Here is a 24,408-nt window from a genome sequence, read left to right on the forward strand (position 1 = left end):
GACGTGTATCCCGATAAAAGTTTACGGTGCAACAGCAGATTGTGGACATCGGTGATAAAACAATTAAGAACTTTGATGCGTTCAATGCTGCTCCCATTTTTCCTTTTCACGATGATAAAATGTGATTATCAATCGACTATAATGATCGACTATGATGATAGAATATGTTCGAGTATAATCATCAAATTGGTGTCTGCACGCGCAACTTTAAACAATCATTTCTCGGTAGGAAAGCGGAGCGATATCAGTAAAACTGGTGACTAATCAATACAATACGCAATGCGATTTATTTCATAAATTTCTGTTACAGCTTTCGGAATTTTATTCATCAAGTTACAAAGAACGAAATATTAAATATGTTCTCGACAGACAACATAAGTAAGCGATGTAAACGGTCAAAGTTCTGAAACAAACGCAAGTTTTTGTGTACCTATGATCGGAAATGAATAGTCAATAACGACACAGGAAAAATGATCATATTTGAGCGGCTAAGTATTTATCGTTAGAATATCAATTTTTGATTCTTAAAGTATTCTGTAGTTTATCGATAATTGCGAATAATCTCGGAGTAGTTTAGAACATATCAAATATTTATTATACATATACGTTTAAAATGTGGGCCAGTATATTTTTACGTTGAAGTATCCACAAAATAAATATTGTGAACATTATCATGATTATTCTTTGAAGCCATACCATCCTGAAACATTAAAAATATCGTTATATTAAACATCGTCCAGTGCTCTTTTCTATATGCCGCAAGTTTCGCGAGCAATTCCCGTTTTGTATTTTTGGGACGGACAGTAGAATCGAATGTTAAGTAGTAAATGAAAAGTCTTTGTTAACTTAACAGTCATTGTTAGTGTGTTCTACAATTTTAAGAATACAACTTTAAGAATAGACAAATAATTGTACTTTCTGATATTCATTGATACACGTTTGACATTAGAGTTATACCTTTTATACAAATAAAGAAAAAATAAAAAAAGAAGAGAAAATAGAATTGTTGTATATTACGATAAAAGGAAAGAGTAAAACACTGACTTTTACATTTGTGAATTAAGGGTGGATTTGTAATTAATTAGAGATTGTTTAATTAATAAGTTACGTAGAATTTGGTCTAGAAACTTTTTCGATAAAACTTTTCAGCCGAGATTTTCGTGACAAACTTGCACGTGTGTATATAAATAAACTCTAAGTTATGTAAACACAAAAAATGTAAACACATCATCACAATAAACGTATGCAACTGCAGTAAAATAATTGACTTTTGTAGAGTACATAAAAAGACAAGTGGATTTTCCACTTCAACATGTTATATCGAAAATAATCGTACTCGTTACGCAATCTATCTTGTATACGTTTTTAAAATTAATCTATCAGGTATAGATTACTAATTTCAATATAATCAGGATAAATTTCACGATGTATTGGAAGTTCCAAGAGACTCCAGGATCATAGTCATACATTATATAATTGCATCTAGTCTAGTATCGAGAATCACGAGAATCACGTTTCCGTGAAAAATACTGACTCGAATTTGTTGAACTCGGAAATCCGAAGCGAAGGAAAAGTCTAGACGGATGATTTGCACGAAACAGGGAGTACTGATTACGACACTTACAATTAGTTGACGTTTATGACAATTACAATTAGTTGACGTTTACGACAATTACAATTAGTTGACGTGGATTTCTGCCGTATTTTATAAGGAAAATTAACGAAGATAATAATGAGTGAATCAACGTCATGCATAGTGAATAGATAGATCTCACCAACGCAGTGATAAGGAGTGCCGTGTTTATGTCGTTATGCGCGATTTGCTCTAGGCTTGGATTTCCCGAAAGTTATTTCCGCTTAAAATAGATTCTTTAATTCTGCTTTTGCAAGTGACACAAGTTTTGTCTCTTTTATCAGTAAGCGAGTAAAATTTCCTGATATTCCTGATATTATTGTCTGTTATATGATCGCTTATAAATACGGAACAGAAGAGTGCGAATCTCTCACGTAACGAACTTGCACGTGTGCGTATAAATATCTAAGTTACGTAAACGCAAAAAATGCAAATATGCCATCGCAATGACGTACGCACCTGCAGTGAAGTAATTTACTTTCAGAAAATATGTAAAAGGATAGGCAAATTAGCAAGTGTAAATGCGTCATATACGCGTGCAAAGGAGAAAAGTTCGCAACAGATGATATTTAGAAACTTCGGTTTTTTACTTTAATTATCTTTAATTATCTCATATATTAACTGTTATAATAATTTGAATATCTTTTTATTTCTCTTTATTATTATTGTGAAGTGATTATTGTAGTATATGATTCCTTTTCTTTTTTTTCAACTATGTCTTTTATTTATTATTGCAAAGTATCTGTTGCAACACTTTGCTTTCAAATTATGCATACGTTTTTAGATGACTTGCTCTAAGATGATTTATACACGACTTTGGCAATTAATCGACCAATTAAATTCGTGAAAAAAATTTTGCTTTGAAATCTTATGTTCGTGATATTAAATCTCATATATAAAAACCAGCAACTACAGATACATATGCTTCGCTTTGCACACGCGATCGTTTATATCGATTATTACACGTTAACATGAAGTTATAAAAAAAAGCAGAGGAGAAAACTTAGAAGAGAAACTAGGAAGAAAAAGGAAAAATTTGAAAATTTAAAGAAAATATCCACTATTTCTGATAACGTTGCTGTATTCGCTAAGTAGCAAGAAAGAAAATCAAAGAACATCTGGTATGTTTTTCTGGGTAAAGCTAAAATTAACAAGTTGCTGAAAATAGTTTGGCCGACATTACAATTTGCGCGAAATTTTCACCAGTTGCCAGTGTGTTTCCACGTTACGACCTAATTTTTCACTAACGGTGTCACCATCGATCAAACAGTGCACGTAGTCTCGCAACGCCACGCAAAACGTTTTCGTTAGAGTGCTATCCTGGATTGTTCTACTTGGTTGTTGATTTTCTCAATCTTACTGTGGATAATGTGGATAATGTTTTCATGTCACGTGCGACATGTGTGTGTGTGTGTGTGTGTGTCTAATATCACATCGATTTTTCAGACAATAAAATTAACCCATTAACCCATTTCACTTGAGTCTTGCTATGATAAAAGGCTTTTACTTTTAACTCAAAGACTATCAATACATCGATGCTTTGCCGAAAAAAAGAAAAATCGTAAATATAATTCATCAAGAAAGCTGAGTAAGTCAAGAAGTATTTTGTATCAGAAAGCAATTGTTTATTCCACAGGAATACTCTTCTACTCTTCTACTCACCTCTTTCGATGTAACTTAGCCGCTTCCAGATTATTTTCATGTAGTAAATAAAGTTTCGTTCCGATAAGTCCATTCCTAAAAATATTAAACGAAAGCGTTGCAGACAAATTAGATTTTACAGTGTCATAATTAATATGTTAGCGTTATAAATTTTATTACCTTAAATATTCTCGTATGTTAATATCCATATAATTATATCCGAAATATTTTTTGTTCTCGGTGTTAAGATTATCGATTAAGTCACGACATTTATCATTTTTGAAGGACCATTCATTCAACAGAAAATGCGACAGGGCACTATTCGACACGTATACTGTCCTTTGCAATCTTAGTAGCCTGGAAAAATCGAGTAATCCATTGAATATCTCTCTTAACACTTCACTCCCGAAACGGTCAAAGTAATGTTTGCTACTTTTCTAAATAAATCTTACATCGGACGTGCTCCGTACAATTTGATAATAGTGTCTATGCATATAGCAGGGAAGATATGCAGCAGTAGCATCAGAATGTAATATACCAAACGGTTCTTAGTTAACATCGTATTTGGAATCCAAAAAGTATTCTCCATTGGAATATCTTTCAGAATATCGAGACCCATTTGCTGCATTTGCATGATAGTTATTGCCTTCGTTTGGTCCGCCGAGCAGTTGTAAACATGAACTGTCTTATCCTCGGAGATGCTAAATCAGAAGACACATGTTATGAGTACATGAATACTTGTGCTAAGTATCGCGATGTCGTGTAAAAATTACGTGTTTGCGTTATTCTGATTGACAAATATCAAGCTTGTGGGAGAAGAAATCGAGGTGATATTATTTCTAATATTTCATCGTCAATCGTCGGAATTACGAAATGTATGCTACAGACTCGCTTGTCACTTGTTCATCGTACGTTTTAAGCCCGCGGACCCAAGACGCTATTATCATTATCTTGATGGCTAGATCGACTGGTATGAAGTCATTTTTGATGACAGGATTGGCGTAAGTCACACGCAAGATACCCTTAGCAGCACCTATTAACATCCCAAAAGGGCCATTAAAATTGTCTAGCCACCCTTTTATTGGTTCTTCTACTGTCGATATGACTATTGAAGGCCGCAGGATAACGCAAGGCAATGACTCGGCATAATCGCTTATCACTTGCTCCGCCAGCCTTTTCGTGAAGATGTAGGTGTTTGGCATCGCTCCTATGTATCTACAAATAGTCCCAGACGTGTTGACGATGCGCGCGCGATGAGTACGTAACGCGCTCGGAACTTACTTCGCCGTCAGCATTTTCAGGACATGCTCATCGATAGTCTCGGCAATCTCGATCACTCGCCTCCAATCCACCTCCGCGGGATACAGAACCTCATCGATGACGGGTTTGTCGATATGAGCATACGTCGAGCTGACGTGCAGCAGCACCTTAAACGTTCGAGCAATCAGCGCGCTTGTTGCTCCGCATTTGTTCTTATTTTTCTATTTTTCTTTCTATTTTGTATCTCAAGATCTTCTCTAATAAGGACGCAAATGGTGGCCAAGTTTATATAAGTGTATAATCTCCTTCGACAGAAAAACAGACGCACAATTACGTGATTTATTCTGATAGGCAGCTACGCACTTCCGTTCAAACATTCAAATACGAGCCAATTGAATATGATATCGTTCTTTGTCTAGCGCGGAAAACTTTCTTATACCGTAGAGCAGTTATGTTTAATGCATACGATTACTCGCATAATTTGTGACACTGCGGTAAATTCGATTTCGTCAAGCGAGAACTTACCGCTAATTTCTTCATACTGCAAGCCAAGATGCAAACGTCCCTCGTTGACCTGGTGTTGGCAAAAATCGCGTCTTTCAAGCTGTCATCGAATCTTACGCTCGCCGCAATGTGGAATATCACGGACACTTTGTCGATTAGCATTTGTCTATCTGCGGGCAGTAAGCCTAAACCGACAGAAGTTGCGTCGCCCATCACGGGAACAAGTTTGTCAAAAGTAGATGGTCGCTCGGTTCTTAGTTTATCGAACAGCTGTAACAGAAACTAACAATTATTAAGAGGCATTATTTTTCATTATTTGTTGCAATTACTCGTTGTTCTTTCGGTAAGTTCCGAATTTCGAGTGAAAAAAAGAATCATAAGTTGGAAATCCTGAGAGATTGAGCGAATCTACCGCAAACAAACGCATACGCATTCGTAAAACGTTTTCTGATTTTTTTTTACATGCATAGAAATAAATTGATATTTCATACAAATAAATGTTATTCGCTTCAAATATTATAATATAAACATATAAATTTGCCGATTTATCACAAGCTTATCATAAGTATAAAATTTATCCAGGATACATTCTAAATTCTAATAAGTTTAATACCAGGCTGGCAAGAAAGTCATGTCGTTTTCTTTTCTATGTAAATGAAGAGCGATTTTTTTATTCAAAGCAAAAACTTTATTCTGTCCATACATTGTCCATTTAATTCAATGATATTTTGCCATCTGTTTGGTTGTTTCATGATTCCAGCCTTATAAAACTTCTGGTCCTTATCGACGAAAAACTGATCCAAGTACTGTTTGATAGCCTCATCAGAATCAAATTTTTTTCTCTTTAAAGAATTATACAAGGAACGAAATAAATGGTAATCTGATGATGCAAGGTGTCAGGCGAATGGTGGGTATGATAACATATCCCACCTAAGATGCAACAATTTTTGTCGAGTGACCAACGATATATGTAGTCTAGCGTTGTCATGGTGAAAGACAACATCTTTACGATTCACAAGTTCTGGGCGCTTCTGCTTGATTGCTTCATATAATTTGTTCAATTGATGACGGTACAATTCCGAATTAATCGTTTGATTACGTTTAAGCAGTTCAAAAAACACAATACCCTTATAATCCCACGAAACAGATAGCAAAATTTTTCTTTGGTAAATGTCTGCTTCAAAAGTGCTTCGTGGCTGCTCATCACGTTTGCTCCACGATCTTTTTCGTTCCACATTGTCGTAAACAATCCATTTTTCATAGCCAGTTAACATTCGTCCCAAAAATGAATCGTTTCGTTCACGTTTCCGGAAATAATCGCTGATATTGATGCGTTTGATGAGATGAATTTCTTTGAATTCGTGTGGAACTCAAATATCGAATTTGTTAATATATCCAAGTTGTCTTAAATGGTTTTCAATGCCCGTATGTGATACGTACATTTAGCATCTCAGCGATCTCCCGTGTCGTATAATGGCGGTTGGATTCAAGTAATGCTTTTATTTTGTCGTCATCGACCTCAATTGGCCGGTCTGACTGTGGTGCATCTTTCACAGAAAAATCTCCTGAACAAGAACGAACAAACCAACGCTGACACTAGTGTTCCGTTGAGGATTCCTCGCCATACACAGCACATAATTTTTGACGGGCTTGCACAGCGTTCTTTCCTTTTTGGAAGTAAAAAAGTAAAAATATGGCGGAAATGCTCATTTTGATTTTTTATTTTTAACTCAAGGCCAAACAAACAATTCTTCACCGAATGACGTACTTTTAAAAAAAAAAAAGCTTGAGGTGTCAGCTGTCAAATGATATAAAGATTATAAGATTTGAAGTGAAGTTGATTGCGTTTAATGATAAATAAAACCATCTATCCGTGAAAAACGACATGACTGTTGCCAACCTGACTGTTGCCAACCTTTAATCAAGAGTTTTAAGTCAAAAGAAGAATATCAAGTTAACATTAATATAAAAACAAAATTCGGTTTCCTGCCATTGCAAAATATAAGTTTTATACAATGACATTGAAAAAAGAACAAAAAATAAATTTTTCTTTTGGGTACATGATAATGAGTTTTTCTAGAATTTATGATAAAATATTTTGGAACTATAATCAAATAAAATATTGTTTGTCGAAGTTAACCATAATTTAAAAGGAAGAAAATAAACTAAATAATCACTTTTCTTAGCGAAGTGAGCTGATATTTTTCTCTGTACATGATTTGTTCCGAACTTACCGCATTATTCAACAATTTTTTTAGCCTATCGTTAATTCCATTTCCTTTCTTCGGCCGCATCAACAGGTACAATTTGGCAATGTCGGGGCAGGATCGTAACAATTTTTCAATAAGCACTTTTCCCATAAAACCCGTTGCACCCGTTATAAATATACTACGACCAGCGAAGAAAGCCTGTATGTGTATAGACGATTCCATTGTCTTCAGGTTCGAACCAACAATAGTAATGAATAGACCTCAATAAAGAAATAAACAATTGTACTGATGCACGAGTCGACAAATAAAAATAAACAGTGAACAGAAGTCGAGAAGGAAACCAAAGGTTGCTGCTTTCTCAACGATGTACGAAGGTGTGTGATTGAATTCGTTCTGTTACAGACATTGAACATGATAATTTATTCTAAAATTAATTCAAATAAGGTTCAAAGAGCATAGCTCCTCCATATTAATATATTCATTATCATATCTTACCATATTACATTATTATCAAAGTGAAATTTACATACAAGAATATAGTACACAAGATTATAGTTAACCAGTATAGTTATAAGTTGGGATTTCTGTTATGCATATTAATAGTAAAGGATTGCAAAAGAATTTTGCGTTACTTAATTTATGTGTTGTATTAAGGATTTATTAACATATTTTGGTAAATATTATAAAATCATGACATATCACCGTACAAAAGGGCTATTTTTTAAATCCCATTATAGAACATAAATTTATTATCATTCACAATACGCCAATAACAGATTTCGGTATTTTAATTGAACAAATTCGTACTGAAAGTTGAGGATATAAATATGAATAATATATTATAGATACTAATTAATAATTATTCAAAATATATGTAAAATACATTTGTATATCGTTAAAATAACTTTACCGTGAAGGAACTTCATTTTTTACTGTTTTCTTTAATTATACGCAATATAGACATAAAAAGATTTTGAATATAGGAAGAAAAAAGATCTTTGCAATTCGTTGATTAAATAAGAATCAATTTATTAAATAATTGCAACATAAAACAATGAAAATTGATACATGCTTCAAAATGTATCCTTTTTGATTTTTAACGCCATGAATTTCTATGCTAATGTAAAGTACTGTATTTCAATAATCAATAAATTTGTATAATTTGGTATTAATTGCCAATATTGAATACCATATAATTATAGATGAGCCATAAACGCCGATGAAAGTCAATTTACATAGTTACAATCATCCGTAAATCATCCATATAAAGAAAATACCGATCAGTATTTTCGCGATTCTGTCGACCCAAATCATTCTAAAATCATCGGAAAAGAAAATAATTATGTCGGTACTTATCTAATCGAAAATCATATAACCTTAAATCGCTAACCAAGTAAAATCATCATCTGAATAAACATCATCTTTTACATATCTCTCAGTTAATAATTGTTAAAATGTCATTTTATTATTATCAAAAAATTGGCTCGTAAGAGAACAATCAATGAAAAAAAAATTCAACACATTAAGATAAGAGATTTAGAATATTTTGTAACCAAAAATTGAATGTATTGCTAGATCTCACCTGTTGTAATGCGCTTTTGTTGCTTCTAGTCGATCCATACTTTCGTTTAGAAGATAGATTTTACTTCCAATTATGCAATTTCTATAATATATATAATATATATACACACATATATATATATATAAGCAATGAGAAAGATGACTTCATCTGACCTCGATTTAACACCTATCTCATTTTTTAATTGAAAAACATCGAAAGCTTCTTACTTACTCGAAATATTTATATTTGTCATAGTTATAAGCTAAATCCTTTGCAAATCCAAATGTTTCTTGGTCATCAGCTGGCACTTCGTCTGACAAACTTAACATTTTTTGATTTCGCAATTCCCAGTCGTGCATTATGAAGTATGCGAGAGCTTGATTGCCTATAAAAATATTCCTCTGCAGTTTCAGCAAGCTGAAAAATAGATAAAACCAGATCAAATTGATCCAAAGATTATACTAACTTTACGTTTCGTTTATGTATTTATTATGAGAGAAATAGTTGAAAAGAAAATCATAAAATGATCCTCTCACTTTTTACGTTTTAAAAATATCATTTTACGATTCTTTCTCCATTATTTCCTTCACAATATATTACAATAAATATATGAATTAATATAACTATAACATAACTATAATATAACATGGCCTCTTGAGCCAATTTGATTCCAGTCTGCCTTACATTTATTACAAGAAAGAAAAGAGTAGTGACAAAGAAATCATAAAATGTTCCTTTTACAACATAGTTGCTTTTCATACTTTCTGCTCAAAAAGTACCCGGAATAAAATACAAAATATTCAAATATTCAGGTTTATTCATTTTATAAATTTATAAATTTATTTGATAAATTTATTCTGTCGCCTTCAAAATAGTTCCCATTCTGTGCAACACATATATGCCAACGCTTAATTCAATCTTCAAAGCACTTTTCATAAGCCGATTTTGGTATAGCCTTGAGTTTCTTCAGCGAATTCTCTTTTACTGTCTCAGTCGTCTTAAAACGCTTACCACAAAGTGGTAATTGTAGTTTTGCGAAGAGAAAAAAGTCACAGGGTGCCATATCCATCTGGCGAATATGGTGCCTGCGGAATAATGTTAGACGAGTATTTGGCCAAATAGTCACGAGAGTAATAGTACAAGAAGTGGTGTATGCGATGGTGCATTATTGTGATGCAAAATCCATCAGTTGTTTTCGGTCAAAATGGTGGACAGAGCCATTTAATATATTAAGCTCGGCAGCAATCTTTCTTTCACTCATATAGCAATTTTCAAACACTAATTTCTTCACTCTTTTAACGTTTTCATCGGTATTTGACGTAGATGGGCGACCAAAACGAGACAAATCTTTGACGGCTGTATTGTTCTTTGAACAATTTATACTACTTATATGCCTGTTTTTTTTTTTAATTCAGTTATTCCCATATGCTTTTTGTAGCATTTTCAATGTGTCGGCACAAAAGATTTCGTTGAAAACATAAAATTTAAAGCAAACTCTTTGCTCCACAGTATTCGACAGCGAAAAAATCGCAGATGGTACCTGAAGTCGACTGATATAAACACGAAGCTGCCACGAACAAACTAATTGGAGGATAATGCTTTAATTCTGTATGGAAATTAAGTACAGTGGTTCTAACTTAACCATAAAAGGATTTTGAAATATAAACACGCGTTACTCAAACGAGTAATTCCGGGCGTTTTGAGCAGAAGGTATGTTCTAGAAAGAATGTTTCGCGATTTATTTCCCTTATAATAAATAGATAAACAAAAAGCATAATTAGAATAATTCAGGTCAACCTTGACCTGATCTCTTCTATATATTCACGAGACCTTACTTCCTACCTGGTTCAAAATGTATTAACGAATACAATTTGGAACCACTTGTGAGAGGTCGATCGGTCAACCGATGAATATCGACGGAGATGTAAGAATTTTAATTTTACCTTGGTCGTTTACCCGCTAGAAGTAGCAATCCATCGATAAACAAAGCTGGCATTACGTGCAGCAGTATTAGCAGCAGTTTATAAAAGAACGGACTATTTATTATAATCATGTAGGGGGCCCAGATCATTCCTTCGTAGGAATACTTCTCCAAAGCAACTTCACCAATCTTCGTCATCATTCTGTGTCTCGGACTCTTTGAGTGATAATCCGTGCAGTTATATACGAGTGGGAACTTACTTTGCATAACGCTAACGAAAATTCGGAATAGCTCGTTAATTTGTTACTCGATTGATGAAAAATACGTCATAAAAACTCCTCATTGTACTTCATTATTTGATATTTCATTATTTTGACATTCTTAGCGATTCTTACGACGGTACACACAATTATAGTTTAATCGAATATGAAAGATCATACGTAGTCCTTGATCCATGCTTCCATGCTGCGACGATCAGAGCCTTGATGACGATATCGGTCGGCACATAATTATCGCGCGCGATTGAGTTCGTATATATCAATCTCGTCACCCCTTTTCCAAGTCCGATGAATAGTGCTATTGGTCCATTGAAATTATCAAGCCACCCCTTCACAGGCTCCTTAAGCGTTCCTGTGACTAGAAAAATGTTAATTTTTTTAAGAAGCATTTTTAACAACAAACATGTGTTAATACAACTGAAGACTAAGAGTGCTAAAACGAGTCAATTTTCAAAAATACCGATGTCTCATGAGAACATGCCGTTTAAGAAGAAGTCCTAAGAGCTGCGTGTGTATGTACTGGAACCTGATAATTTTCTAATTTACTTTTGTTCTAAAATGATTCACTTTTCTAAAAAAAATTTGCTTTTATTCTAAACGAACACCGTTGCTGTAATACATAAGAATGTAACGTGCCTAACTGCTGTTTCTCATTGGAAAACGATCGTTATGAAGAACCAAAAGTAACCTATATTTTGTGGGAGTTAAAGATTTAGATAAAAGAGAACGCCTAGAGAATGATGATAACACATGCCGCACACGAAGAAAAAAGACTAACCGGGACGCGTTTTAATTAAAGGAAACAAAATTTTTGGTCCTTAGAGCCGAATTTGATTTACAGATCATTTTGTTTTCTTGAAGAAAAATCTATTTGATTCGTTCGCTGCCATGTTAATAGAGATTTTTTTTCTTCGTGCCGTAATTGTAACGATATTGTATAATTACAGTATCTTTGTTCATAATAATGTACCTATGGATGGTCTGCAAATTATACACGGCAACGATCCAGAGTAATCGGCTATCACCTGTTCCGCGAGTCTTTTGGTAAAAGCGTAGGTATTCGGCAGTGTGCCTGTATACCTGCAAATAATTCCACATGGAAGTGTCGTCGATATGTCCTCGGAAATATATTTTAAATGAATTACAGGCGATCGCTGAAACGAAAAGTCTCATCTTCGATAAGTTAATTTGTGCATCGATGTGAAAATCACGCGATATTTATAAAACCGTTCTTTCAACGATGGAGCATATCATAATAAATTATTTTAACAGGTACGGACTCGATCTGATACATAACGTGCATATAACGTGGATAAGATTCGATGCTAACTTTGACTGAAACACCTTCAATATGTCTTCATCCAAAGACTCGACGACCTGAATCATTTTTCTCCAATCGACTTTCGTCGGATACACAGTTTCATCGATAACCAATTTGTCGACTTGGGAATAAACCGTGCTGACATGCACCAGAACCTTGAAGGGACAAAGTTAAATACAACATAATCTATCTATTAATAATATATCTATTAATTTGACAGCTGATACTCTTCTCTAGTCGAAATCGTCGCGAGGAATTTCCGATAAAAAGACTCGAAATTACAATTTTCTCTCTCTTTTTTTTTTTTTCATTTCTCATACACGTGTACACATACTAGCGCAGTGTTAAATATTCCGGACTACTTACCACCAGATTTTTCATCATGCTACTTAGAACGCAAATATCCCTCGTGGATCTCACGTTTATGAGCACAGCGTCTCTCAAAGCATCGTCGAATCTCACGTTCGCCGCTACATGAAATATTACAGATGTCTTCTCGATTAGGATGTCTCTATCGGCGACTGACAAACCCAAACCCTCAATGCCAATGTCACCTTCCACGGGAATCAATTTGTCGAAACAACGGGGTTGCTTGTGCCGCAGTGTGTCAAACAACTGAAGCAAAGAATGTGTACGTGATTAAAATGGCATTTCGCGGCAGAGATCGCCGATCACATAATCCGAATCTAATCTATCTACAGTAATATCTACGGTAATTACCGAGTTCGTCAGCAGCTGCCGAAGTCTCTCGTCTATGCTTGCGTGATTCTTTGGGCGCATTAATAGAAATATCTCTCTTATACCGGGGCATGATCGCAGCAGTTTTTCTATTAACGCTTTCCCCAAGAATCCCGAGGCACCAGTAACAAAAACACTCCTTCCTTTGTAAAACGACGGTATCGAGAAAGCCGGATCCATTGAGTTGTTACCTTCTAGAATTACGTCGATAACTGTAAAAGATGATTAGAGATCATTTATTAACGTTGATTGCGAAAAGCACGTAAATTTTATCACTTGATAATCATACGCGTATAAACGTATGCGAAATCACAGACACAGCACGACTGCCACTGACCAGGCACGAAGTTCGAGAGCCAATAGATCACAAGATCATAATAACACTTCTTATTTGTAACCTTATTTGCGCACACCTACATAGCTTATAAATTTGTAAACAGTGTTTCAACTTGCGGGTCATCGGTTAATTTGCGGGTCACTTTTAATTTTCGCTCATTTCGCATAAATTTACATTGTTACTCTCACTCACCTTATAATAATAATTTCCTCCTGAGACTAATTCCAGACCGTTCGCGATGTTATTATATATTTATTCTTTTCAATGCAAATATTGCAAGAATTGTTATGACATTACTTTTACAACAGTTTGATCTCTGTAGAGTTGCAGTTTTACAAAAAATATATTACTCAACGTCATCATAAACATTATAAAAAATACAGAAATATGATAGAAATATTTAGCATGTAATTTGTGTGCACATGTATTTGTGTGTCTATGTATATACAGTTTAAAATTTTAATGAAATATATTAATTTATTAATATATTAATATATTATGCTCATATAAAAAGCATATACATATTTTATTTAACTTTAATGCAATCTTATTTATCCTGCGAGATAAATACAATTGTATTGATTCGTTCAATTCATCGGATATCGTGAAAGCATCGGTTTATATATATATATATAGCCTATTTTAATAACAATTTTGCGACATTAACTCTTTTTACATGCATACATCATCTCTCAGGAGGGAGGGTAGGAGAGGAAGAGTAATAGAAACGTTAAATAAAAAGTATTTTTTGATTTCGCTAAATATGGATAACCAAATTATTTCGTAGAATACTAATACAAGGTGCGTTCCTTACTTGGTATCACACGGATTTTAGGATATCCTATGCACTCACACACTCATATATCTATTTCACGTTGCTTATTGTTAATTATCAATTCTTAAATGCTTGCGTGATAGTTGACACAAACTATTGACACGATTATTGTTGACGGTTGAAAACTACATAATTTTGCATTATTATTTATTAATATGCAGCGATTTCTCAGCCTGCTTATAATGCAGCATATTATGCATCTGATTTAATAACCATGGGCTTAATTTACAAAAAAATGATAAATACATCTTTTATAAATGAATTTTAATAATTAAACGCTAATAAAAAACGACACGTCTGCGCATTGCGAAGAAATCCCCGCTTTTCGAGGAATTAAACGGCACTCATACAACCGAATGTGTCGATACAATGTGCACTATATTGCTGAGCAAATCGACTCACGACAATATGATCATCTATCGAGAGCTGCGGAAAAGTGTAATAATAATTCGGAATAATTGTTTATTACCTGCTGCTATCGCTGCTAGCTTTGAAGATGCATGTGTTTCATGTATCCTGCTTCTATGTATCCTGCAAATAGTCGCGAGTATACTTTGATAATGCTTGCGACAATACACATAATGCTTCGAGTAATATTATACACTTCATTGTCGATAGCCTTAGACTGCTGTCGACTTGGTCGCCTTCAACTGCGCTTCCGTATAGTGTAGAATCTTGTTAATAATGCATTTGTTAATCAGAGTACAAGTCGAACTGAGAAAGAGAGAGAGAGAGAGAGAGAGAGACATGTAGCAGAACTTTGCATCTACCTGCTTTTTCTACTTTCATCTTTTATGCCTAAACATCCTCTTAAAGGAAAAAAATTGTACCAATAATAGTAACAATTTCCGTTGTTTTAACCGAAAAAATTCGTGCTGTAATATTAATTATTATATTAATATTAATCGGAATAACCTCGCTCAACACTAGACATACATTCATTAATAATCACACGTAGGTGAATTTAATAATTAGACGTTCGGAGTTGAAGTTTAAATATTCGTAATCGATTTACATGCTATTAAAATGATCGTGACTATTGTTTCAGTTCTCACTGTCGCTGTTATATGCAATGTAAGCATGACTGGCATGACTGGCAATCGCATAATCCACAAGGCAATACGAACTGACTTACATATTAACTTCGTAGTTAGTTATTTTGATGTAACGATTGGTTGTTTAAACCAATTTTAGAAATCAGATATCGCAATTTAACGAGATATCTAAACCCAGATATCGTAATTTAACGAGTCGCAAGATTATATACAAAATTATATTACACTGTATAAAAAAAGATAACTTTTGCAACCACAACTTAATACAACACGATGTGATATATATTTCAAAATGTAACCTTTTGATTGTTTCAATATCATGAAATTCTACGTTCGTTAATTTTAATATGTATATAAATTATGTATATGTATATAAATTTAATATGTTAGTCACTAATGATAAATATTATAGGCATTATTCGATACATTCGAAGCTCCGGCGTTTGTAGTTAAAATTTAAAACTTCGAATCTTCTTTTATGCACTTTTATGTACTTACTAGAACACTACAAGCGCGCGCCATTTTAGCTTATTCATATTAAAGTTTAGAATAAATATTATAAATCATAAGAATAATATTTGTAGTGTAATATAAGTTTAATAATATCCGACTCCAATATACAATGATTTAGGCGTTTGAAATTCCATAATATACTTTATACATACTAACGCGTAACGCGTAATGTATAACCAATGAATTTCGACGTTTAACATTTCTATTTCAAACCATCTTAAGTTCATCTTCAGATGCTATATGCATCGTTCTATTGGCTAAAAAACATTTGAAGATGAATTCAAGACGGTCCAGAATATAGAAGCTGACTCCTCCCTCCCTCCTCCTCACTCCTCCCTCCCTTGCCCCTCTCTCCTCTTTCCTTATCTCTCTTCCTCTCCCTCTCTCCCTTGCCCCTCTCTCCTCTTTCCTTATCTCTCTTCACCCGCTTCAATATATTCGAGATCGAAGTCTCACGCACCTTTTTTAAAAGAAATCCCCTGATACAAAAACTGTCATTGAGCTATCATTCCACGCGATGACAGCCGCAAACGACACGAAGCTAGCCGCAACGCGACTTCGAGGATGGTAAAATGTGAATGTCCAAGAAATGTCATTCTTATATTATTAAAATTTAGTTCCTAATGTAGTGATTTTAGAAACAGGAAATGTTTTGCATATACAAATGCCTATACAAAACCTATACAAAAGGTTTTACATCTATACAAATTGTACACATGTTACACATACAGATGTACATACATGTTACATCTATACAAAATGTATACCTATACAAAAGGTTTTGTACCTATACAAAATTTCTTATAATTCACACAAACTTCGGCACATCGATATATGTATACATACGTATTTTTTTTATATTTCTTATTAATGATTATCGATTCTTAAGTGTTGTGACATTCATGATTACTCGAGATCTGACATGTTTCTACTTAACCTCGCTTATAGAATTAATTAGCCATCAACAGTGCAGTTGAAACTGACAGAAATATTTTGTATTATTTACTGATAAGAGCAAATCACTTACAGCAACAAGATATTCATTAGAACTTTTTTATTGGTTATTTTTAATAATTAAACGCAAATAAAAGACATTATTCCTACACACGGTGAATGTAATGCAAGCCACGGAAAAAGTCAAAAGTTCCAACAACGACACCCGCGATGTGAAATACAAGATGAAAACGTATAATAACTGTCATTATTAAAGATAATAATCACTAGATAACAGCCATTAAAAATAATAAATTTATTAATTCAATAAATTTAATTACATCTTGTTTAAGAGATCTAACTGCTTCCGTTAACCTGTTTAAGTTATCTTAATACTTTCTATCTCCTTCTGACATCAAAATTTTTTCATTTTTAGAGATTCTGCTTGGAATAATGTTGAAGTGGTGAAAGATGTAACTATTAAGGCAGAAATTGAAACAGAAGCCGAAAAAGAAGAGGCAATCAAAGGAACAACAAAAGTGGCGTTTTTCGAAGATGGACCTCCATTCTCTCCTTTTGTACCTGAAACTGAATACGATGAATACGAGGAAGATAAAGACTTACGAATTTCGGAAGCAACAAAGCCGTCACGTATCTTGTTATTAGTACGTCTTTTATTAATAAGTCTTTCTTATACTTGTTCATTATATATATATATATATATATATATATATATATATATATAATTATATATATATAATTATGTCTAGTAATTACAATAGGTTTGGTTACGACAATTATGTATATTGATATTATTACTATTATATCTTTTATAAGTGAAATAAGAATTTCATTCTCACCGTAATGTATTGGTTTGTTTCAGATGCACGAATGGATTGCGATGCAGGTAATTTTATTTTTGCATCGTTATATATTTTTCAACGCTACTATGCAAACGTCTCTTCTAGCTTTACGTTATTACATATCATGAACGTGGTTTCAAAGCTTCGAGATTTTTTGTTTGATGTAGTTCGAACACAGCCGATGTCCAATAAGAAAATTTATTTTTAAATTATCGAAGTTATAAATTCTCTTGTTGTCTATAATTACATCGAAAAAAAAGTGATTATATACATATTATATATCAGATTATATACATTGAAAACAAGTGTATATGTTAGCGCTATTCTTCGAAATCTATTAGTTTAATAATCTATTTCAATAACTTAATATCACACATTAGGACATATTTTCAATGTTCAACGTTAAAAATATTATTGCGTCCTATTATTATACTTTGTCGCTGCAAAAGAAAGCCATCGAGAGAATACACAAGAAAGATGATATTGTTCTGTTCTAATGTTTATTATATTGACATAGCGCGTCGCGACTATAAGCTCCTTCGATTATCTTCGAATATTTTCGATACTTTGCAGGTACAAGTCGTAGCATACTTCTCACATGACGATTTCATTAAAGTGAAAGATCACTACCTCGTTCGATTACACTTCGTTCGATTTAGACAAAGTCTCCGGAAGTCAGAAATATGACGAAGAAATCGCGTAAAGCTGTGGAGAGGGAGCAAGCGGCATCCGCGGCCGCAGCTGCCGAAGCTGAAGAGATCAGGTAAAATAAAAGATATGACGATAAAAGATAAAAAACTGAGAATATTAGTTGTGTTGAGATTATATTGTACAATACAATAAAACACTAAAGCACGCAAGTAGATGACGTAAGGAATTGATGTTGGCGAAAGCATTTACAATCGCATGTGTTAACTCAAAGTCTCACGTCACTTATCAGCATATTAATTAAACATTCGTTCGAAGGGCGCGAATAATCAAAGACATGCACGAGGAGATTCGACAGGAGAAGTATAATGCAGAGAGGCAAGTGCTGCTCGATGAAAAAGAGACTGCAATGCGAAAGGTTCAATTGGAGAAGACTTGGCACGCGCTTCAGGATCATGAAAGCGCCTTCATGGAGTACGTAGCTGACGCCGAAAAAGAGAAAAATGTAAAAACATATCGCCGTTGGCTCTCCTTCTCTCGAGAATTTACTTTCGAGGAACGCGTTTATGTGGGACTTTAACTTCGCAAACTATCACATCTACTCGTAAACTAAACAAGCTCCTCCGTGTGTAACGTACAATGTTGAGATTCGACGAATGGAATATATGTAGCGGGCTATTTATTTTCAGTGGTCTAGATACATGACATGCGATGGATTGCCGAATCCCGGCAGCTTATCGGACATGAACACCTTCTTGTTTTTGTGGTCTATGGAAGACAAGGAAGTTAATATGAGCAACTTCACTAAGAAATACGACACTATTATCTACGTGCGTAAATCTTTATATAATTGTGCTGATCTCGCTGATATTAACGTTTCTCATGAGCATTGTTGTGAAAGTGTGCTTAATAAACGATTATACATATCCGATTTTAATAATTACTGTCACTAGTGCGTAGAGGAATACAATAGAAAAATACTCTTCTCGTCAGTGGTATGAGGATAACTCTTATCATCGGATTTCTCTTCACAGCTAATAACAAAACTCGACGAGATAGTGCGATTTTCTTTGATGAGACCGCCTGACTACCTGTTCGAGTGCAAAACGGTGAGTAATCGCGTGCGATTAAACAGTTGAGCATGATTCTCTCAAAAGTGTAAAGGGATCGATGTTATTCTCGAGGTTCATGAAACGGTCATGTTTAACAGATCCGCCAACGATTCCGAGACAAGCTTCAAAAATGGATAGACATGGCGTGCTACGCTCTGCTGCGGCAAATAGAACGGGACATGGTACGTGAAGACATAAAAACGACGAGGTACAGCAACGTCTCGAGACATGTCAGTTGTTGCATCTGGGCTCTGATAAAATGGCCGATTAAACTGAAGCAGCCCTCTGACAAAGATCGGCACGTATCGTTTCAACGAAACATGCACACATATGCGTAACGAAGAAATATCGCGGCGTACACCGTGGATACATCTCTCGGTTCGTCACAATACCGATTTATAACGCCAATATTGTCGTTGTCTCGGCAGAATACCGATCGAGGTTCACTTCGAGGAAATGGAACTGACCGTTAAAATGCCCACAGACATCGATTGTTATTGCATGGCAATACGAGCATTGTGGGTGAAGTATGATCATTATTCGGATCGCGCGACTTCCTACGTCATGCCGGAGTTGCCGCGCGAATATGAAAGTGGCCATATTATGAGTGAGATTTGATGTTTTAGACTTCCACAGTGCAAAAAAATACTTTTCCAAGTTTCCAGATTGGTACTGCGTCTATTGTGAATTTTTTTCCAACGTTTTGCGAACATTCTAGTTTACTTCTTTTTTCAGGAGTAGGAACAACTTAAAACATCCAGAAACTGAATCAAGTACAAGCTTAGTCATTGTCTCTTTAGACATTGCATAGAAAAAACAATTCTGTTAATGTGACTAGATTTTCCGTTGACTGGAAAGAATAAAGATCGATTGGAAAATTAGATTATAGAAAGATCTTTGTAGGAGGTTCTTAATCAGCCGACAATCTGTTTGTAGCTAATAGAGGTACCATTTCTTGTCAGCGAATTCTCCTGTGATCCTCATTCAGTTATACGAGCTGAGATTCTTTCTTCGAGAACTGCGAACTCATTGTTTTTGAAAGAGTCACTTTTTGAATTAGTTTCTGTGTCTCAAACACCGATTTTGTATAATAACATGCAAAACTTTGTAAAAAAATTAAACATTTATCGATGGAAACTTCTAAAAGTAAGGACAGCAAGTAGGCCTTGCAAAAACATCCCCAGAAAAAGATTCTAATTTCGCTCTGTAATCTCGCAGAGAGATGCGATATGGATCTTTTTCCTGTACATTTTTCAGACTTTCTCGCCTATTGTCAGAGCGAATATGACTCGAAGTTGAAGATACGTGAGGAACAGGCTGAAGGACGTCGCCTGCGCTTGGAGGAGAAAAAAGCTATACTCGAGAAAATGGAACATCCGCCGGAACCGGAACCTACAAAATCCGATAGAAAAGGGAAGCAACAAAAGAAGCTTGGTGTGCAGACGAAACCAGAACCGATACAGGAACCGGAACGTTTACCGTATCTGCCTGTACCTGACGAGATCATTCTACAGAGAGATGGTGCGTTTTCTGACAAGCGCGATCGGCGTATCTCTCAAAGTTATAAATTTGTGCTATTAAGATAAGCCAAAGATAAGAAAAAAAGAAAATACGTCATAAACTATATTATTATTATTATTATAACACATTAATCACAATCATTATATCCTAGAGGAAACCAAAAAAGAGATTAGAAAGCTGCTGTTCATGCGATGCGAGAAGACGGAGATCAATCTGCGAAAATACAAGATACTCGGCGGAGTAATACATATCGATTTAATTTATCAGCCTCCGCAGCCCAAAGACATGGGGAGAGACGTTTTGCTTACCACCTGTAAGTGTCTACCCACAAATAATCGTTTTCAATTAATCGCACAAAGATCTGTTGCACGCTTCCTCGTCAAGTGTACTGAATCATCTTTTTGCAGTGCAAATCCCCAAAGAACTAAAATTTGTGCCATTCTCGAAGCCGTACAAGGCGCCGCCTCCAGCACCTGATTCTGAAAGGACCCCGGAAGTGATCGAGGCGGAAATGAAAGCTCTGGAAACCGCGATGGAGGCTCTGGCGCTAATAACTTTGAAGTATATCCCAAAAAGAATAGAGCGTATTTTTAAACAATTCATACATTGAGTTAAACCAAAAGTGTCCGATCCGATTTTTAAGCAAAATTTGGAAGTCATCCTTATCGCATTCAATGCAACCTTCACAGACTTCCCAGTTCGATCATCTGGTTCGAGCCACCGTTGGTGGCACATTGGATTCCCGAAAAAAATATGTGGTCCACGCAGGACGTGCACGACATCAAGTACAACGAGGAAAAGCAGACCATCACTTTCAGAACCGGCAGGCTAGGTGTTCACGGGCTCGCTGCTTTCAAGTTCATCAACATTCCCTTCCAAACCTGGGAACTTAAGCCCGAAATGGGCAGAAACGCGCGCGGCGGCGTTGTGCTCAATGTGTCTGCCGCAATCGTCCAAGCGGAATTCATAGTCCGGGTATTCGATCATTTTGATTCCAATATCAGCCTACGATCGATTGCTCGAGTACGCCATATTAGGGCTATAAATTTCATTGATTTGAAGCTTCGAACTTCTAGGCGTTATACTCGAATAACAAGATTTCGAAATGTAGATATTCGACCGGTACTAATTGCACAGAATTTTATCGCAACCCCAGAGTTAGTTCTGTTAGGAGCTTCGAAGTTGAATTATCCGAAACTTCGAGCCTCAATCTCAGACGTCGAATTATATAGAAGTTTTGAAGCTTCGAATATATCGAACAATATTACTTTTATTCTACACAGAAAACATGAGTTTTATGCAAACGTGAAGGATGCGAACTATTAGATCACTCGATATACAAGTTGCACGCTGCACAACTATTCAACGTCTTTCCACGCGAGAGTACTTGTATTTCTAAATACACATATGTATTGTCGTCTTGTTTCCTCTTTTCCTTCTTAAGACATAAGGAAAAATACGAGCTTCCGTAGACGCGAACTTGATCATGTTGCTTGTTCTCGTAGGAGGACTTAGTGTGCTTAAATTCACTGGCTGGTGGTATGTCGACGGCAATAAAGGAAATTCTCGGGGAATATATGAAACTGTACTTCCTGGTTGAGGTAAAAACTTTCAACATTTCGCAAGTGCTCGCGATAACGCGAAAAGTGCGACGTATAAAGATAGCTTTACCCTCTCTCGAGAAGACAAATTTTCTTCCCGAATTTTTGCGTTCGTGGGAATTAAATTTCATACGCACATAACGCGGTCGTCGCTTCCAGGACTCAGAGACAGAGCCGAGGAGAGAAAAAGTAACAATCGAGCTTAACTAAGTCGACACGTGTTTTGCCTGTCGTAGAAGATGCGCGACGCCGGGTGCGATCTATTTCCGGAGCGGGACGCCTTCAGCTACGTGAAGTCTCTTCCGGTGAAACATCCGGTGACGGAGAAGCACCTGCGGGAATGCATGGCGCTGCTCTGCACAGCGTACACGTTCTCCTGGTCGCGATGGAGCGCCAATCGCAATTGCCGCGAGATCGTCGTGCAATTCAAGGAGCTCCACGGATGCCTCGCGAAAGAGGTACTGCTGTATTCGCAGCGGGGATAATATTCACGGTCGACAAATAAATGTGTTTTCTTTTCTTTTCTTTTTTTTTCAAAATTCCGTCGTGAGAAGTATCTCTTATGATACCTCACACGTCTCGCTTTCTTGCAGCAAACGAACGCGACCCTCTTGGTGACCCCCTCGCGAACAATGGTAGTAGCTTGCACTGAAGTGAGCTCCGAGTTCTCCGACGTGCCCGTGGATGGTGAAAATTCGAAGGTAAATCTCATCTGTCTGATGCCGAGAAATATTCGAAGTTCTGCAACAGTTCGTCGGATTTTTTTTAAAATTTTTTTTTAACATTTTCAGTAGCGGATAATTTTTCACGATTTGTCACCTATGCCAAATGAGTCATCGGTTGCGCTATTATATTTATTAAATATCATGTCTCGTAATATTTATAGAAATATTAGATGGGCGTATGTCTGAATACGTCATTTTCACACAGCTAAAGTATCAAAATACGTAACATCACATGTGATATCGAAACCTCTGCCATTGTTTTATGCAATATTTTTTATCACCTTCCAGAGATAATTGTTCCATTCTATATTTGTAAAATGACTCATCTTTTCCTCACAACCAGTGTAATACCCGACGATCCGAACTTTTGCAAATCTCTAATGTAAAAGTTACCAATCGACTAGAACGTTTAATTTAATCATACTTACCTTGTCATCTGAAATAATGCGAGCTGTTGATACGTTTAAATTAAAAAATTAAAAAATTAAAAAAAAAATATATATATATTAGAATTATTTATATTGGAATAAAATGATGTACCATAACTTAATTAGAGGAAAGTGCGAAAAAAAATTCGTGTCTTTTAAACAATACTATCCAAATACCAAAAACTAACTGAAAGAAAAAGAAAAAGAAAGAGAGAGAGAGAGAGAGAGAGAGAGAGAGAGAGAGAGAGAGAGAGAGAGATTAAAAAAATGTTTTTGTGACAGTTTTACGCCGATTTGTACAACTTGGCGCTACAAAACGCCGGCGTGAAGACTCGGCTTTTGATCAAAAACATCTCCTTCAAGCTGGTCAGCACCGTCGTCGAACTTCTCGGCCGCACTAACGTGATCAACATGTCATCCTGAGAAATTAAATCAAAAAGCAAGAGACTTAGCCTAAATTCGTCGTCTTACCACGATGCTGTCGACGCGGGATCACTCTACGGTTGACTGTCAACTAGCTCTCTGGTGAAACTAAATTGTTAATCGAATAGTGAACGAAGAAACGGTATCACTACCGATAGTTGCATCACAAAATGTATTTTTCATTGACAGCTTGCTTGCTTCTGAAACGCAAGAAACACCGCGAAAACATCGTTGCGTAATCATAATCGCGTTTATTATTAACCCCTCAGTGAATTAACATGTTTTTGGGTCACTGGTCACTCAATCGACTTAACTCTGTATTCGGGCAATCGCGGCCAAACATATAA

General features: G+C 35.4%; 3 protein-coding genes across 7 annotated transcripts; 1 reads left to right on the forward strand and 2 right to left on the reverse strand.

The window, feature by feature from the left end:
• Positions 1 to 322: 322 nt before the first annotated feature.
• On the reverse strand, positions 323 to 8,846 carry LOC105187953 (fatty acyl-CoA reductase 1). 4 transcript variants are annotated; one of them, XM_011149120.3, is made up of 9 exons: positions 8,831 to 8,846; positions 7,273 to 7,508; positions 5,060 to 5,308; positions 4,556 to 4,701; positions 4,187 to 4,489; positions 3,727 to 3,975; positions 3,455 to 3,631; positions 3,296 to 3,370; positions 326 to 700 (listed from the first exon to the last, which is right to left on the reverse strand). In XM_011149120.3, exons 2-9 carry the CDS (start codon positions 7,468 to 7,470, stop codon positions 595 to 597), a joined length of 1,503 nt encoding a protein of 500 aa, XP_011147422.1. In that variant the 5' UTR covers positions 7,471 to 7,508; positions 8,831 to 8,846; the 3' UTR covers positions 326 to 594. The 4 variants fall into 4 exon arrangements, with proteins under 4 accessions (XP_011147423.1, XP_011147424.1, XP_011147422.1 ...); XM_011149121.3 differs by lacking the exon at positions 8,831 to 8,846 and having other exon boundaries at positions 323 to 700; positions 4,349 to 4,489; positions 7,273 to 7,667; XM_025298153.1 differs by lacking the exons at positions 7,273 to 7,508; positions 8,831 to 8,846 and adding an exon at positions 6,479 to 6,605.
• Positions 8,847 to 10,748: 1,902 nt separating this feature from the next.
• On the reverse strand, positions 10,749 to 13,714 carry LOC105187952 (fatty acyl-CoA reductase 1). 2 transcript variants are annotated; one of them, XM_025298160.1, is made up of 7 exons: positions 13,357 to 13,709; positions 13,050 to 13,279; positions 12,696 to 12,944; positions 12,339 to 12,484; positions 11,979 to 12,088; positions 11,171 to 11,366; positions 10,749 to 11,001 (listed from the first exon to the last, which is right to left on the reverse strand). In XM_025298160.1, the coding sequence occupies exons 2-7, from the start codon at positions 13,245 to 13,247 to the stop codon at positions 10,749 to 10,751; spliced, it is 1,152 nt and encodes a 383-aa protein (XP_025153945.1). In that variant the 5' UTR covers positions 13,248 to 13,279; positions 13,357 to 13,709. The 2 variants fall into 2 exon arrangements, with proteins under 2 accessions (XP_025153945.1, XP_025153946.1); XM_025298161.1 differs by having other exon boundaries at positions 10,945 to 11,001; positions 11,138 to 11,366; positions 13,357 to 13,714.
• Positions 13,715 to 17,515: 3,801 nt separating this feature from the next.
• On the forward strand, positions 17,516 to 24,119 carry LOC105187951 (axonemal 84 kDa protein). Its single transcript, XM_025298162.1, has 14 exons — positions 17,516 to 18,366; positions 18,570 to 18,756; positions 18,941 to 19,081; positions 19,286 to 19,360; positions 19,462 to 19,661; positions 19,792 to 19,970; positions 20,621 to 20,884; positions 21,036 to 21,197; positions 21,292 to 21,445; positions 21,574 to 21,859; positions 22,390 to 22,485; positions 22,722 to 22,943; positions 23,079 to 23,186; positions 23,921 to 24,119. Exons 1-14 carry the CDS (start codon positions 18,287 to 18,289, stop codon positions 24,059 to 24,061), a joined length of 2,295 nt encoding a protein of 764 aa, XP_025153947.1. The 5' UTR covers positions 17,516 to 18,286; the 3' UTR covers positions 24,062 to 24,119.
• Positions 24,120 to 24,408: the final 289 nt, after the last annotated feature.

This window comes from Harpegnathos saltator, unplaced genomic scaffold, assembly GCF_003227715.2.
Source record: "Harpegnathos saltator strain DR-91 unplaced genomic scaffold, Hsal_v8.6 scaffold208, whole genome shotgun sequence".
NCBI classification, from domain to species: Eukaryota; Metazoa; Arthropoda; class Insecta; order Hymenoptera; family Formicidae; genus Harpegnathos; species Harpegnathos saltator.